Source organism: Columba livia, chromosome 1, assembly GCF_036013475.1.
Source record: "Columba livia isolate bColLiv1 breed racing homer chromosome 1, bColLiv1.pat.W.v2, whole genome shotgun sequence".
NCBI lineage: Eukaryota > Metazoa > Chordata > Aves > Columbiformes > Columbidae > Columba > Columba livia.
The window spans coordinates 127,972,070-127,988,846 of NC_088602.1; the positions used below are offsets into that span (position 1 = coordinate 127,972,070).

A 16,777-nucleotide genomic window follows, 5' to 3' on the forward strand; every position below is an offset into this window, starting at 1 on the left:
GAACTTACTTGCTGGGCCTCCAACTCCAAAAACAAAGTGAGCACAGATAAGGTGAAGTTTATCTGAGTAGTGTTTGTTGTTTTGCAAAACTCTGTAACTCTTCATTGCTTTCTTAAGAATAAAAATTATTATGGATTTTAAAAATCCAGCAAAATCCAAAGTCTTAGCTTGTTTTCTTATTTTCATTACATTAATGTTTACTTTGCTTTCAAATCGGATGTGGTAGTTCCTGTACCCTCATATTCATTACACTCCTTTTCTCTGCTCCACTCTTCATTATAATTGTCCAGGTTGAAAACTATTACTTGTATTTATTTTTTATATTTATTTAGTTTTAACAAATATTTTTATTTTTTACTTCATCCTCTTTGCATAGCCACTCTTTCCTTCCTGGTTCAGTTATTTACTTATTTACTTATATGAAAGACTTTCTCTTCTTTTAAAAATACATCTTCTCATCTTTAAAAATACATTTTACAGATTGACATTACCTTATATCTACATACATTTGAAGAAGAGTTTTCTTTGCCAATGTCTCTTCTTACTTGCGACCTTATGGCTGTTCATCCAGGTAGCTACAGAGAGATTTTTGCTTCTTTACTTGGGGTGCAAGTTCTACAGACACTGTGCATCTCTCTCAGAAATTCTGGGCATCTTTCATGTCTAATTTCCTTACCACTACAGTCCACAATAAAGAGACTTCTTAATTCCTTGGGTTTAAATTTATTTTGAAACAAAACCTGCATGTACAGTACAGGCCTATTCTTATTTAGCTTCCCACCTAATTTATATAGAAGGAAATTATGATCACACACTCCAAATTTGTTTTTATTACCCCCTGCTCTATGACTTAATTTCTATTTACAACTAATTAATCTTTTCTAGGTTTGGTGATGGTTTTATGAAGGAATTTGTCATCTGTCATATACATGGCAGCATATTCTTACCAGGATTTCTCTCTTTTACTATTAGCTCTCTCCCTACACACCCAGTTATGAACTTGAGTGGTTTACAGCTGACTCCGAGCTGCACAAGAGAAAAGCCTCTTCTAAATTTCTGAGTTTCATCTAAACAACCTATAACATCATTCATGTTATGCTAATGCACTATTTTTATCTGCCTTTCTATCAGTCCTGAACAGCAGAATGTTTTAGTACCAGGGATGACTGTTCCTCTACCATATTTCTGTTACTTTCATGATAGCTAGTTTACACCCCAAATAAGTTGCGCATATTTATTTCCTACCAATATCTGGAAGGTAGTTACAAAGACAATGGATCCAAAGTCTTCTCAACAGTAGCAGGTGATATAACAAGGGGCAATGGCAACAAACTGAAGCTTGTCAGGTTCAGGCTGAAATTCAGGAATTACTTTTTTACCAGAAAGGTAATGCAGCACTATAACAGGTTCCCAGAAAGGTGGCAGTATCTCCACCCTTGGAGGGTTTCCAGACTTGATTGGACAAAACCATGGTGACGTTTTTGAGCCAGAGGTTGGTTCAGAGAGCTCTGGACATCTCCTCCCACGATGACTTCTCTGATTCCCCATAATACACAGGGATCTGCTTCCCTGGCCTCACCCACTTCCTTTAGCTGCACTACCTGTATTGTTTGCTGCAGCTTCTCTCATCACAATTAGTATATTCTTTCCCTTTGTGTCTAGGCCTCTGCCCATCGATACCTCCTTATCTGTCATCACGTACTTATTTAACTGGTTTTCATCTCCAGTTGGAGATGTGCAGGAAAACAGATACACGGGCCTCTCCCAGCAGTTGCAGCATCACTGAATGGCTCTCTTGAACATGATACCTACACAGTAAAATTATATTTACTAGCTGGCCTAGTAAGTTGAATATTTTTTTACCAAAGCCGTTCCTTTTATCCAGGCTGATCCAGCATGCAATGGATTGCAGCCCTGGAGAATGGAAGGGAGTTCCACCTTTAGCAGACACCTGGAGAGATTTGTTTGTGAAGAATACTCCAGAGTGGCTTGCTACTCTGCAAAACAAAGTCTGCCACAACCGCAACATGACCTAGTTGAAGATGTACCTGTTCACTGAAGGAGGATTGGACTCCATGACCTTTGAAGGTCCTTTCCAACCCAAACTATTCCATGATTCTATAGTGATTCTATGATTCTATGATGTGCTGTGTTGGAGCCCCTTCACAGACAGTAACTCACAACCCATTTCACAGTCACAGCATAGGCTGCAGACCTCCCCCAGCTCCTCTGCATAAACAGTTGATGGGCAAATCTGCTGAAATGCAGTTTTGGCTCCACTGGAGCAGGTACAAAAAATATCAAAGAAAGGAGCCTTGCCTGAGCAAGCGGATGAAGGAGCTGCACAGACAAATGTGCTCTGCATCATTGGCTCATAGGAATATGTGGTTGCCCTCTAAGGGCACAGATAATGCCATATAATAACATGTAGGGCCACGGGAGTGGAGATGAGTGCACCTCAGATTGAAGTAGGATGCAGGGACCCACAGAGTGTGGCGGTAGGTGTGTGATATGACCTCAGTGAGGCAGTGGGAGAGGTACTCAGAGCAGGTGGCCACATGTGACAGCTCAGGGCTCCTAAGCATAACTTCAGCAGGAAGAGTTACTATTCCTTGTGAGGCTTTTCCAAGAAGGACTGCAGTGGTGAGTGAGGAGGCAATTTGGAAGCATCGAGAAGCTGTATCCAGCCAGCACACGGTGCTTCTTGCGCTGGATATCAGGAAGTTCTACTGGAAGAGCTGTGGCTAGGGGTTATGGTGGCTTCCTGCAAGTGTGCATACATGATCATAGCAGGCCACAGCAAGGGTAAGTTGTGGTACTGCAGGGCTGGCAAAGCTGTGAAGAACAGACCAGCAGAGAAGCAGCCATTTTCTTTCTGTGTGTCTGAAAAACAAGGAAATAGGCAGTAGTTAAAATACCATCAGAGCTCACCCATTTCCTCTCTCACGGCTTGTTTTTTTTCCCAGGATGTTTTATCCCCTGGAGTCGGGGCTGACTTGGCAGCTGGTGGTGGCACCACATGCTGCTGGGCTTGTGGGGCTTGGCCATGCTGCTGCAGAGCAAAACCGGCTCCTGTGCAGTTAAAGAAGAATCCGCAGCGGGGGCGGGGGGGGGAAGCTTCAACATCCAAGTCTCTCACGAAAATAAAGTCATCTGAAAAGCAAGCGAACAGAGATGTGACTGCTTTCAGAGGCTGCTGGAGGTCTGGTGGAGATGAGTTTGCACACAGAAGCACAGTGGGAAAGGCTGATATAATATTGACCTTTAAAAGGACCTGGCAGAAGCAGCTCAGCCGCAGGTTTGGCGATGTCCCTTGATCCCAGCTGATAGCGCCCCACTTAACCCGCTGCCTCACGCCTCCTACGTGTGGCACAGCAAGAGTTAACGCTTTAAGGGTCGAGGGGTTTTTTTTGCCCTTGTGCTTTGCTAGAGTGAAAGCGAAACCAAGCGCAGCAGCCGGGCTGCCTTCCGCCGGGGTTCCAGGGCTTGGAGCAGGCCGGGGAGTCCGCGGCGCTGAGGGGCAGGATGGCCGGGGGGCTGCGGCTGCTGCGCGGGGCCCTGGGTGTCCGGGGGGACCCACATCTCGGCGGGGCCGTGGCGCTGTGCGGGGCGCTGCTGCTCTGCGGGGCTCTGCCGGCCCTGGCGGCGGGTGAGCGGCGGACCGGGGGGAGGGCCGGGGCGGCGGCCGGGGCTTCTCCTGCGCTCACCCCCCGCCCCACCTCACCGCTTCATCGGCACAGTGCAAACGCGGGTCTTCCTGAAGGTCACTGCTGTTGCCAGGGGAGGGTGATGCAGGGCCAGAGGGGGCGGCTGCCAGCAGGGCTGGGAGGACAACCCCAAAGCGGCAGCCAGCCCCCAGCCTCCCCATTATTTATCCCCTATCACACTCTTGTGTGTTTGCAATGGGGTTCATGCATTCAGCCTGTTCTTTTCTCTCCCTAAAGGACCAGCGCAGGCTCCCACACCAGCGCCTCCATTTCGCAGGGTGGATATCGCCCTGGGCTGCTCCTACCTGGGGGAAGATGTGGGGGGCTCGCCCCGTGCCTCCGGGGGCTCATCCTCCAAGCATCCTGCCACCCTCGTGCTGAGGAGTGTCAGCGTCAGAGATGACGGGAACTTGGATGATGTGACGGAGTACAAAGCCCCACAGAAAAAACCTGACTCTTCTTCTCCCCTTGTCTTTGAAGCCTCAGGTGAGTGGGAGAGCTGGGGTGGGAGACCTGCCACCGGGGTTTTGGCTGCTTTCCTATACTGGGCTTCTACAAGATTTTTCTTTGACTGAGTTTAGACAATTTTTGAATGGCCACTACAGTTACATGCGTGATTCCCTGAATTCAGCAATTTGGACTTTAAGAAGGGAAGTTTGTGGAAGATATTATAAATCCCTATTGAGGTACCTCCTTCCTACTAGGGCTATCCTAGATTGCCTGTCTCTTGGGAAATACGTTGCCAAAACCAACTGAGGAATTATTCCACTAAACAGTATTACAGCACTCATAAAAAGTGTTCACATCTTTAGCCGTGAGGATATTTTTTGCTAGAAGGGATAATGGCAGTAAGTGGACATGAAGCAGAACTGTCCTGCTCACAAGGCCGGCTCTGTACAACTTGGCTCTCCTTACTTCACTCATGGGTGCAGACTTGCAGTCCAGTCTCTGTTCCCCTTGCTATGCATGTAGCTTTATAAAGAGAGTCAAGCAAAGGTGTGAGCCTGTACTTCGCTGTGGTCTTGTTTGCTGCCTGCAGTGCCTGTCTGTGAGCATGGGCTTCGCTACAAGCTTATTTGAGGCCCAGAGAATTTTTCAGAGAGGAAACTGAGGGTCCAGCAGGATCCATTGTCATGGGTCCATGCTGTCCTTCAAGTGGTGTGGATGGACTGGGCATGAGTGAGTTCAAACACACGACAGCCAGGCTACTGTTAGGCATTGCAGACACGGAGTTAATTTCCCTGGAAAGCATGTGTAATAGGCCACTAGGATGCTTATGCCTCTGCTTAAGCCCATGCTATGATCAAAGGCACAAATACAGTGTGTCACTACATCCAGCCACTCCTGCCTTCCTGCCACCCTCTCTTTCCTTACCTGGGATTCTTCAGCATCCCCTTTGTTTCTCTATTAAGGCCGAAAAAGGATAAACATTGCAGGTCTTTACTGGGCATATCACATAAACTGCTTGCCTTCTCGAGCTAGCTAGAGGGAATCTGTTCTGTTTATTCTCCTATCCTAACAGCTTCCTTTGCCCAGAGAGAACTCTGTGCAATCTGGCAGGATAAAATACAATCAACACACTGAGGGATGTAAGAAAGTCACAACAAACCTCTCATATTCTTTACGGGCCTTCATCTGTTAAGCATAGCCTGGTATTTCTGGGCTCTGACTGACCCCAGCAGTGCATATTGGCCCTTCAAAATAATGTGTCTCATCAGCTTGCACTTTCTTTCCCCTTTTGGATTCAGATGGCTAAAGCTCTTCCTCTGTCTTCACAGCCCAGTCAGTATCCATCCCACATGCAGAGTCCCTGCTGCACACAGACTGTGATGGGGAGGAGGTGAACTGCGAGATCTCCCCATACAGCCCCCAGCAGGCTGGCGAGGGGCCCTGCCAAACCTCCTGGTTCATCGCAAACCTGCGGCTCTCCAGCGGGATCAGTGTTGCCCTCATGCTCAAAGGACCACATCCACATTGCAGCAGCCAGGAAGAGGAGCACCATGCAACACTGCACCCAAAGCTGAGGATTCCTATGAGCAAGGAGGGGACATTGCTGACCACAGGTGACCAGGTTGCCCAGGGTGCCCCCACAGCACTAAGGGACATGATGGGAGGGGAGCCTGCCTCCCCAAGAGTCCCATACCTGCCCCTGCCAACAGAACCCGAGGGCTGCTTGGAGTAGGTGCCTAGGGAAAGAGGGGTTGTGCAGATTGCCCCCCACCCTGCCTCCTGTCAGGGTTTCCCATGCCCCAGCCCCTGAGGATGACAAGCACCTTCAAGTTCGTGATGTGAACTTGGTGTTTGCCTGTCTACCTTTCCTGCTAACCCCACCAGAGTGTCTTCCTCCAGCTCTTCAGTCCACATGGCCCCTGGGGCATCACATAGGATGCCTGTGCCTCCTCCTCCTCTGGGTGAGGAGCTCACTGCCAGCCCTTCCACCAGCCCTCCCCACCCAAGGATGCCTCTTAAACCACATCTGTTAACTCTCTGCTTGCCTGTGACCTTTCTGTTTCTAGTTGAGTTTCAGTCGTCGTCACGCAACACTTCCCTGCGCGCACGTCTTGGCAGCTCAGTCACCCTTGACTGCCACTTTGCCTTGGCTCCCAGCTCCACATTGTCCTCCCTGGAGTGGAGGAGGCAGCACCGAGGAAGCGGCCGTAGACTTTTCTGGTATGAAGTGGAGAGCATAGGCTCAGCAACACAGCCAAAAGTCCATGTGGATGTGGCAGAGCTGCTGGGGAGTGGAAATGCATCGCTTAGCCTGCAAGAAGTGAGCGTGGGAGATGAAGGGACGTACATCTGTTTGGTGTCCACCCCACTGCATAAGGTCCAGCACAACATCCATCTTCAAGTGGCCGGTGAGGAAGGCAAATGCCTTGGGGCAACAGGAGTCCCATGTCCCCAAGCACTGAAGCTTTGCCCTGCACCTTTAACACATTGCTCCCAACACTCATCATCGCAGGCAGCTTGTCTTCTGCCCCTTGTGCATGGGAACTTTTGTACTCTGCTAACAGTAAGTCAGTTACCTGTTTATCTCCTCCAGAGCCTCCAAGAGTTCGTTTGATTCCAGAAGTGGTGTCATTTGAGAGAGGTGTGACTACTACTCTGACCTGCAACATTGCTGGCTATTACCCCCTGGACGTCTCGGTGAGCTGGACACAGAAGTCTCCTAAGAAAGCAAAAATCCGTCTCTCAAACTCACGTTTCTCCAGCCACCGACAAAACCGGGATGGCACCTACAGCATCACCTCCTACCTCAGCATCAGCTCAGCCACAGCACAGGCACCAGCCACCTACAGCTGCCGTGTTTCACACATGGCCCTGGAAAAGCCCATCTCTGTGAGTGCCCATCTTAAGGCACCAGGTAAGTGTTGGAGCAGAGGAGCAAGTTCTTCGTCCTGCCTGGACTTCCTCCCACCTCATCCACCTACCACAGAGATCAAAACCTCTGAGACACACCACACCTGCCTGTTTCTCCCTGCTTTCCTTCTGTTGTCCTTTCCTACCTATCCTCTCCATCCTGCTCTTCCCTTTCCCTTTCACTTCCTCAGCTTTTATTTCACTCCCTGAACCTTTTGAGGAGCAAATATCTCATTTCATTCAGGGGAAAAGAGATTTTATGACCAAAAGTGGAGCAACAGAGCAAAAGGTTGTAGTATGTGGGCTGTACTCTGCCGGACGGGCACAAGAAAACAGCCATGCTCAGGGAATTAGATGCTGAGCTGGACTTGATGTTCAACTGGAAACTGATGCTTCTCAGGCACTATAGCAAAAAACCCTTCCCTCCCATCGGAGCTTGGGGTTCTCACTCTCCCTGCTGATAGGAGATTGCTCCTGTGTCTCCTCCTGACCCATCAGGGAAAAGCAACCAATACTGTGGTTTAACAAATTACAACACATCAGTCCAGCCAGTATAACTGGCCATGGGTCTGTGTGGCTTTAGCTCATGTGTGTCTTGTCACATCGGTGTACCTGACAAGAGCTTGTGCACCGTCAGTTGCTGGGGAACTTCATTTAACTTGGACAAGTCACTGGCTGTTCAGATGCTCCAGCCAACATCAGATCACTGATCCTCCTCTTCCTCTGCAGAGCAAACGGGATCAGAAGGACTGCTGGGGAGTTTCATCGCTACCATCATTTTCATTGTTGTCCTCTTCATTGTGTTCGGGAGAAGAGCAGGTAGGAGTTTAAAATGCTGAGCCACTTGCCGGGTTGGCAAGAGGCAGCAAGGAGCATCGCTTTCTGCCCTGCACCCCTGCTCAGGAGAGGTGGGGATCAGGATATCCCAGAATCCTGGAGGAGGGATGGGGAGCAGATGAGCTGGAGACTCATTTCTGGTGGAAGGCAGCAGGAGGCAATGCTTTGTACAGCTTTGGTCTTCCTGCATCTTCAATATTTTTCCTCTTCTTTTCAGCTAAACCAGAGTCTGAGCAACTTTCAAGGGCTTCAGAATAGAGGAAACCCTTATGTCACTCACCTGCAGTCCTTTGTTTCCCATCCCTTGACAAGTCCTGCTCCGGAGAGCCAACCCTGTCCAAATATTAACAGAACTATTGGTCAGTATGGGAGGGGTAGGGCTGCCCTTGATGAAGGAGGTGAGTGACTGATCAGAGGTAGACTCACAGGAAGACATGTCTTCATCTTGGGAGGGCAACATCCATCACCTCAGCTCTTTGCTGGGATGCTGAATTACAGGTAACCCACATACCTTTTTAGAAATGCCTCTTCTCTGGTTTCAGGGAAAATTAAATTGTATGTAGATGAGTATTTGTGTGACTGTGTATATGTATGTGTGTATACAGATATATGTATGTGTACGTGTTGTAAATAGGTATGCAACATTTACATATGTATGTAAATATGTATCTGTAGCTGTATATGGATACATTTGGTTAATGCCTATGAGGCAAGTGTTTAAGATATTTATGTGGTGTGTGTATGTGTTTTACCTGTGATGTTGGGCAAATATGTAGGCAAAATTGGGACTTCAAAATGGTAAATCCTCAAACAAGGGAAGTTATGGGTTAAACTGATCACAAATCAAACAAGCAGAAAAATATGACTCTCCAGGAGAAAGTTACAATAATATTTTTAATAGAAATTTCACTTCTAGAAGCTTACAAGATGGAGAAAATCTGCAGTTCTGTAGCTGCAAAAAAGATGGGCTTGATTAAATGCTTTTCCTGCCTAACAGGGAATTTGAAAGTAACATATAGAAATTTTGTATATAACCAGCAAGGGGAAAAAACGCAGAAGGAAGGTGTGGATGGAAAGGAGGTATATGGCACATAATAAAAGTGAGAATTTATGAAGCATACAAGGTGATAAGGAGTGTTCAAAATAATCTGGAAAAACTGGATTGCTGCAAGTGCTAATGGCACTTGGAAGGTATTTTTTCAAAATACGTTGAAAACCAATAAATTCTAGCAATGGCTTAGGCTCTTACTGTGTGGATATAGGTCAAACAGTTGACAGAGATTATTTTTCATGGAAGCTTTCTTATACAGAAAAGATGGTTGGTTGTAAATGAAAAGAAACAGCATTGTGTATTCGTACTACGTGAGGATGGTAAGCGACTTTCTATTTGTGAACTAAGGAGGGTTTTAACAGCATCTGTTAAGTGTATTTTTGGATCAGTAGCCAAGAAAATTTGCATCTCAGAATCATAAAAGATTTGACTGAGGAGACACCTGGCCCAATAGAGTTAGGTTTTTAAAAATTCTGGCATATTAGAGAAATAGCAAGATCTTGGAAAAGTGTGTTGTGCCTGTGTTCACAGAGAGAAAGTGAGATGACATCAACGACTGTTAGATGGTTGTGTAGTAACAGTAATAGGTACAAGAGTGTGAAGTTACTACAAACCAGCTAACAAAGGCTCCAACAATGAAAATAACATCAATAATTTAGTATGTTTAAAAAAAAATGTGAAAAACAAACTTGATGTCATTATTCGATGAAATAATACATTTGGTTGATAAAAACACTGGTACAGATTTAACAAACCAGTAAATTTGTAAATTCTGAACAAAAAAATAATAGTGCATGTATGCATCATAATTTGCATTATAGGGATTAATTATGAGCAAACAGATGAATGGCAAAAATGCGTTGTCCATAAAAGAAACAGCAATCAGTGCTGAAAACATGTGCCTCTCTGCAAGAACTGTGCTGCTTAATATTTGCATCAGGAAATACAATTGTAAAAAAATATTTTTGATAAAATTTCCAAATGGCAAGATCAGTAGCTAAAGTGGAGGGAGTCTTCCAGATCAACATAAGTCACCTGGCCAGCTGAACATGCTGAAACAAGATAAGATGCTCAGTAATGCCAGTGGAGTCTCCTCAGGCACAGGACCACCACGCTGTGTCAATGCTGTTGATCTATGAATCCCTATCAGTTTCCTGACTTGCGAGTGACTACGGACAGAATGTAACTGCTGGTGGAAGCAGTTTTTGCTTGTATCAATTCCTCTTAATTTTTGATGCGTCACCAATAAATGAGTATTTTTAGTTCCAAGGGTTGTCCTCTATGTCTGTGCACCTCCCCACGCCACTCTGTGGGGTCCAGCCCACTGTGTGGCTCCATGGCCAGTGAACAGGGGGCTGAGCCCCACACAGAGGGGGAAACCACCTGGGACTCGGGAAGGGCAGCTCCAAGGGACCCTGGATGTCAATACTGGTCTCCTCACTCACACAGGCTGCTACTCTGGAGCAGGACTCACAGAAGCTCTTTGTAGTGCCTGCTATATTCAAAGACACCCCCAGATAACTGGTGGGTATGTGATAGTGGCTCCTGTGCAGCCAGGGAGGATGGGCAAGCTGCCGAGAGCAGGAACGTCATTGGCGACCACTGGAGAAGTCACTGTCACCCGTGACTGCCAACACCCGAATTGGAAGCCCAGCAAAGCCCGAAGCTGCAACACCCATCAGCAGTGCAGGAGCCCACGTGGGTTTTTAACATGTTGAAAGCTTGGAGGTGATCCAGAGCAAAATGACAGGACCAATTAGGAAAGTCAGAAAGCACCTTACAGGGAGCACTTTGACACATTACTCTGGTCTTACTAAACCATTATCTCTCAATTACACCGCAGAAAATATGGAGTACTGGTGGCTCCACAACCTGCAGAGAAATGCACAGTGAGAACCAACAGCTGCAAGTTATATTTAGGCATGTTCAGAGAAGAATGACATCACATACTCAACAATGAGGATGATTGTCCTAGACATCTGTGAATAAAAATGGTAGGCTATCTCTCAAAGTCTTCAAATAATTTAGTTTTCTCAAGCTACCGTTCAAGAAATTTTTTTTTTTTTTAAATGGCATCAGTTAAAATGGTAAAATTCCAAGGCCTGCGTTACACATGAAGTGAGAACTGGTGGTTTGTCTGTCTTTTTGGCCCATAAATCAACATAAAGGAAAATAAAACAAAGGAAAAGAATAAGGAGGAGATGCAAGAAATACATTATGAGTGACCGTATTCCTCGTGAGGAGAAATATACCATGGCACTTGATTTTATTTGTCTACCTGCTCTCTGATGCTCCCCACTAGAGTTGCTATGAGGCGTCCACATTTACTATGTCTCTGCAGGTCTCAAACTGAATTTAAACCACAAAAACAAGTAAAGCATATAAAATAACCTAAAGTAGAAAAAGTAATACTTACTAATAAACAAAGTGATGTTGTGTTTAACAATCTTCCTTATATTTTAAATAGAAGCCACTTATTACAGAAAATACCACTAAGAAACTGGAAGTTCATCAGAGATAAACCTGATTGCATTATAAATACATGTACAAATAATATTATAAGTTCTGCGCCTCTGGGAGAGAGCCAGACTACCTTCCAAGGTTGAATGTGCCATGGCCAAGTGCCACATGGCATCGATGGCTGGCCACGTGAATTGAGAAGCAGGAATCGGTTATCATCTGATTAGCTGCTAGGCAGACCAAGCCATTATAAGGTATGCTGTGTCTCTATAAATAAATACTAAATGTAGGTATTTTAAACAAGTTCTTTAGGATAATTATTTGATATACAACATGAAATTTGATATGGATTTTGTCAACCTGCAAAACATAAGATTAAGTTATTTGCACTTGACCCAACACAAGATCACTTAGGTAGGGTCTGTGGCTGCGTTGTGAATATGGACAAGCCAAAACTTCTGAAGTGGTATTGAAAGAGCAGTCATTGCAAACAGCAAAGCCAAGCTCAAGATTGTCTTTTCCATATAGGTTCCCCTTGCTTGATTATGCCTCTGCTCATTCCGTTTAAGCTAGCAAAAGAGATCCAGCAGTCTAACTACGTTGGTTTAGATGCACTTTATGAACCTATCTGAAGCTCAGCCAACCTGTGCCTCAAAGAGAATATGCACTAACTAGAAGAGACAGTGAAGTGCCTAATGCACTTCAAAGCTAAACTCCCTCTCCTGTAGCCCACCAGGCATGACAGACAGTAACTCGTTTCAAGCCTACTGTGGAACGGGATACCGATTTCCACACTGAATGTAGAAAAGATGTCAAAATTTCCCCCACCCTGGTCAATGAATCACTGCAACCTACTTTGTAGGGGTGGGCCAGGACAAAGCATCAGAGCCAGCATTCGTGCTCTCCTACTGTGCATTTCTTCCAGATCAGAAGCTTGAAGCAGCAAGCTCCATTGCAGGAGCTTGGCATCACAGTCCTCAGCTGAACCGGCACAATGAGCAGCGAGGGGTTCACACGTACACAGCGAGATGACTCCCACATGGCTACAGCTTCTTGAAAGTCCGTGGACATCAGGTAGTTGTTCTTAATAGCTGAGTGACCTCTTTTCATAGAGAAGGTCATCTCACAGCTGCACAATGGCTGCTTCTCTTCCCTAGCACTGCCTGCAGGAATGCTGCCCCTGGGCTTCTCTCTGTGAGGAGTATGAAATGCTGATCAAAGACACATCTTCACTAGCACTGTGCCTTTGCTTTTCTTAGTAAAAGAAATCTTCTGCATTGATCACTTTCTCCAGCCTGCCTTTTATCTCAGCTTCACTGACAGAAGCAATGGTAAGCTACAGTGGGTAAATAATCTCCTGTAATATTCCACTCTCCCCATCTCAAAAAAGAGAAAACAAAACAAAAACAAAGAAAAAAAAAAAAAAAGAAGGAAAACAAGGGGGAAAGGAAAACAAGAAAAAAAAAGGAAAAGAAAAAAGGGAAAAAGGAAAAAATAGAAAGGGGGAAAAGAGAAATGGGGAAAAAGTGAAAAGAAAAAATGGGGAAAAGTAAAAAAAAAAAAAAAAGAGGAAAGGAAAAAAGAAGAAAGGGAGAAAAAGGAAAAGGGGCAGAGGGAAGGAAAATAAAAAAGGGGGGGTGGAAAGGAAGACAGAAAAGGATTGGTCTTGTCTTTTTGAAAAGCCTCCAGCTCTGTTACAACCACCCCCTAACTTGTGTGCCAGACAAAAGCATGGGACACATGCTTCCTTTCACTGCATATGTGTCATGCTAAATCAGTCCAGCTGATATCCACTGCAGAACTATGCTTCTCCTCCCAGGTCAGCTGAAAATTCAGCTTCTCCCAGCCTCCCAGCACACAGGATGGTGGATTACCATGCACCTCCTTTCAATGACGGATGAGCAGATGCTGAAAAATGGCAGATGCCTTCAGGGCGGAAAATTATCTGAGAAGCTCAAAAAGCACATCTGGAGTGGAGAGGGCTGATTTCAGCTTCTAGGACCAGCAGTAGTTGCCAACAGTTCCTGGTAAGCAGAGAGACCAGGAGAATGAGGACCATCCCCACCCATGTCCCCAGGCAGATGCAATGGTTGCAGCACTGGGAGCTCTTTCTCTTGTCCTCTGCCCCTTCCACCCCTGAATCAGGAGAGGAGAAAGTAGAGGGCCACCACCAGCAACTTCATTTCTGGTGCTGACACAAACTCCTCTATCACTGTTGCTGTCACCTTCACCAGCAGCTGGATCAAAGTGCCTGGACCACAAGACCCATTACATGCTACAGCAAGAACCAAAAACTATGCAGGTCCTAGCTGGCTCCAATGCCGCCAGGTAGCATTCATCCAAGTCCTCAGAAGATGGACAACAGCACACACCTCCCTTAGGCTTGCAGATGATAGTATGGATTTCACAGCCCGCTGGGGACACAAGCACCATGGAGTGGTATGAGAGGCTCAGGACGACTTCTAGTTTCTCCAGACCTTCCTAGACTCTAGCTGTACTTACCTCTCACCTTTTTATTCATGCTATCTTCATCTGAAGCCCAAACAAGTCCCAGAACCCGCCTTCCACTGCCTGCCCCTGCCAAACTGGCCACCTACAGGTCCAAGAGGAGGATGTTTGATTACAGGGGTGTTCCTGGTGATCACACAACCTATTTCTATTCCCTCGTGCTGTTACAACTCCATGTAGAGGATCACAGGGCATTATCCACCACCTGGCACCCTCAGGTGCCTTCAGGAAGCAGTGAGTACTGTTGCAGGTGCTGTGCTCTGTGACCCCTCTTAAATTTCTGTTGTATGTTTTCATCTTATCATGTCCCCCACTCCGCTCACTCCTCACCATAACAACTGGATTTTTCCCTGATTTCCTCTAGCCCCCTCCTCTCTCCTCAGGCAGAGCTCAAGATGAATAGAGCAAATGTATCATACTTCTCATTCATATGATATATCTCATAATATTAAATTCTATTCCAACCTTCAAACATTTTCAGGTCAGGGTTCCTGACTGGGTGTGGTTTCTGTGTTTCAGTCACCCTCCATAGATTGTTTTTTTTTTCCATGAAGCTGTCCATTCTCACTTTGAGACCATGTAGAGTCTCTAAAAATTGGCATCATATTTACTACTTTCCCTACCTCAGGTACCACAGGGGCTGTAAGCATAGGTTAGACACTGCTCGGAGTAGCTCATCTATTTTATTCTTGAGTTCCTTTAAGACTCTTGGACAAATGCCATTGCTCCCAGCAAATCGTTACTGTTCGCTTTGTCAGTGTGTTGAACAGCTTTTTCCACAGCAGCTTCAATTTCAGACACGTTCATTGCCGAACCCCACCCTGCGCAAGAATGGGTTCTGCCATGATGATCTTGTCACTCAACACTTAACACAGAAGCAGAGATTTCTGCGATGGCCTTACCTCCCCCAGGCATTCCTCTCACCTGCCAGGTTTCTGATGTGTTTCAAGAAAGTTAGTTTTGATTCCTTTTGCTAGTTGTACCTTGAAGCCTTGTTTAATCTGACTCACTGTCTTTCTACAGACAACTTGACAAAGTTTATATCTTTCTCTACTTTTCCCATGTGAGGACAACTTCAGGTTTTTTTGATAGATGCTTTTAGTGACTTCTCTTATCCCACTGAACAATAGTTTCTTTATCCCACAAGAAAGGTGTTTATCCCGTTTTTCTTGAGCACACCCACTTAGTAAAGATCGCAAAGGGTGACCGAGGAGTGAATTCAGATTATGAAGATGAAAACAACTGGGGCGGCACTATTGGACAGAGAGAAGAAAATAGTTGTGGTAGGTATTGGTATATGCCATCAACACTGGGCAAAAGGTCAAAACAACAAAGGCTGCCAAAGCAGAGCAGGAAGAAGCAAAGTAGCTGGAAAACAATGAGAGTTAGAGGGTAGGACGCTAAGAGCAGTGAAGACATAAGGTGGGAAAAAAAGGATTATAACACTAAGAATTGAGATGTCACATCAAAAGGGGGCATGAGAAGTAAGAGAGAACAGCAACATTGCCCCAACAGGTACAGTTGGGGCGGTGATGTGGCATTACAAGAGGTGGCAGAAGGGGACAGGATTCACAGTGAGGAGTAGCGGCACAGGACTGTATGGGATGATTACATTGACATCTGGTGGGTCAAAGCAATGACTGTCAGTGAAGCAGGCAGCACTGGACAATGCCGATGGACAGCTGAGGAGAGGTCCACATAGGCTGGATCGAAAATTATAAGGTGCAGCGGAGGAAAGGGAAAAGACTGCAAAGGCAAGAAAGGCAGCACATCATTGTTTTAAGAATTTGTGGACTATCTTCAGCCTCCTGTGCTGTGAACTCTCTGGCATGAGTCATCTTCTGGGAGATATGTGACTTGCCAGCATGTATTTCAGTGTCACTGGGCAATGCAGGCCTTCCCACCACAACCAGGCACAGTTTGTGGGGAACGAGGCCATGGTTTTCTTATTTTTCTGAATTTACTCATTACTGTTCTTTCCATTCAGCTCTCTCTCCTTCCCCTGTTTTCAGCAGTATTTTTTACCATTTTCTTTTCCCCTTTTTCAAACAATTCCGAAGAAATGGGTTTGCTTAGTATTGATTTTTTAATGAATTTTATACTTTTGTATATATCTAAATCATTCTCACAGACCTGCCCTTCCATGAAATACCATCAACATCTTATTAAGTCCTTAGCATGAAAGATCAAATGCCTCAGCTGATAAATATGCACAGCCTCATATCAGGAGGCATGCTGTAAATATTTTGAGATCCTTTACTGACAGGGGATTTGGAAGGCAAAAGGCCCTAGACTCTGCAAAGTGGACTATTTTTCGAGCTACAGGGGAAGATTCTTTCTCTAAAAACAATCCAGCAACTCTATGTGTCTTACTTGAGGAAAATCCCATCCTGACCCCCAAATTTGCCCAGGAGTATAAACTTCTTGATGCATGAGCTGTTTCTGAAACAGTTGCAGTCTTGATATAGAATTAAAAGAAAAGGCGACAGAATGGAGCAGTGACTATCATGAAGAAATCTCACTCTTCTCAGTATCACCAGAAGTGGTCACATGGCTCAACTAAGATCTACCTTTTGTTGGCCAACCACTTCTGCTTAAAATACAGGATGAAAACAAAACAAACAGAACCCTGATGAAATTTAACAAGGGAAAGTGTAGAGTCCTGCACCTGGGCAGGAACAACCCCAGGTTCCAGTATAGGTTGGGAAATTACGTATTAGAGAGCAGTGTAGGGGAAAGGGACCTGGGGGTCCTGGTGGACAACAGGATGACCATGAGCCAGCACTGTGCCCTTGTGGCCAGGAAGGCCAATGGCATCCTGGGGTGTATTAGAAGGGGGGTGGTTAGTAGATCG

General features: G+C 45.7%; 1 protein-coding gene across 1 annotated transcript; it reads left to right on the forward strand.

The window, feature by feature from the left end:
- The first annotated feature begins 3,424 nt into the window (after positions 1-3,424).
- Positions 3,425-10,224, forward strand: TAPBPL (TAP binding protein like). The gene is made up of 7 exons (XM_065050029.1): positions 3,425-3,649; positions 3,945-4,193; positions 5,486-5,770; positions 6,224-6,565; positions 6,751-7,071; positions 7,797-7,886; positions 8,122-10,224. The coding sequence occupies exons 1-7, from the start codon at positions 3,526-3,528 to the stop codon at positions 8,160-8,162; spliced, it is 1,452 nt and encodes a 483-aa protein (XP_064906101.1). The 5' UTR covers positions 3,425-3,525; the 3' UTR covers positions 8,163-10,224.
- Positions 10,225-16,777: the final 6,553 nt, after the last annotated feature.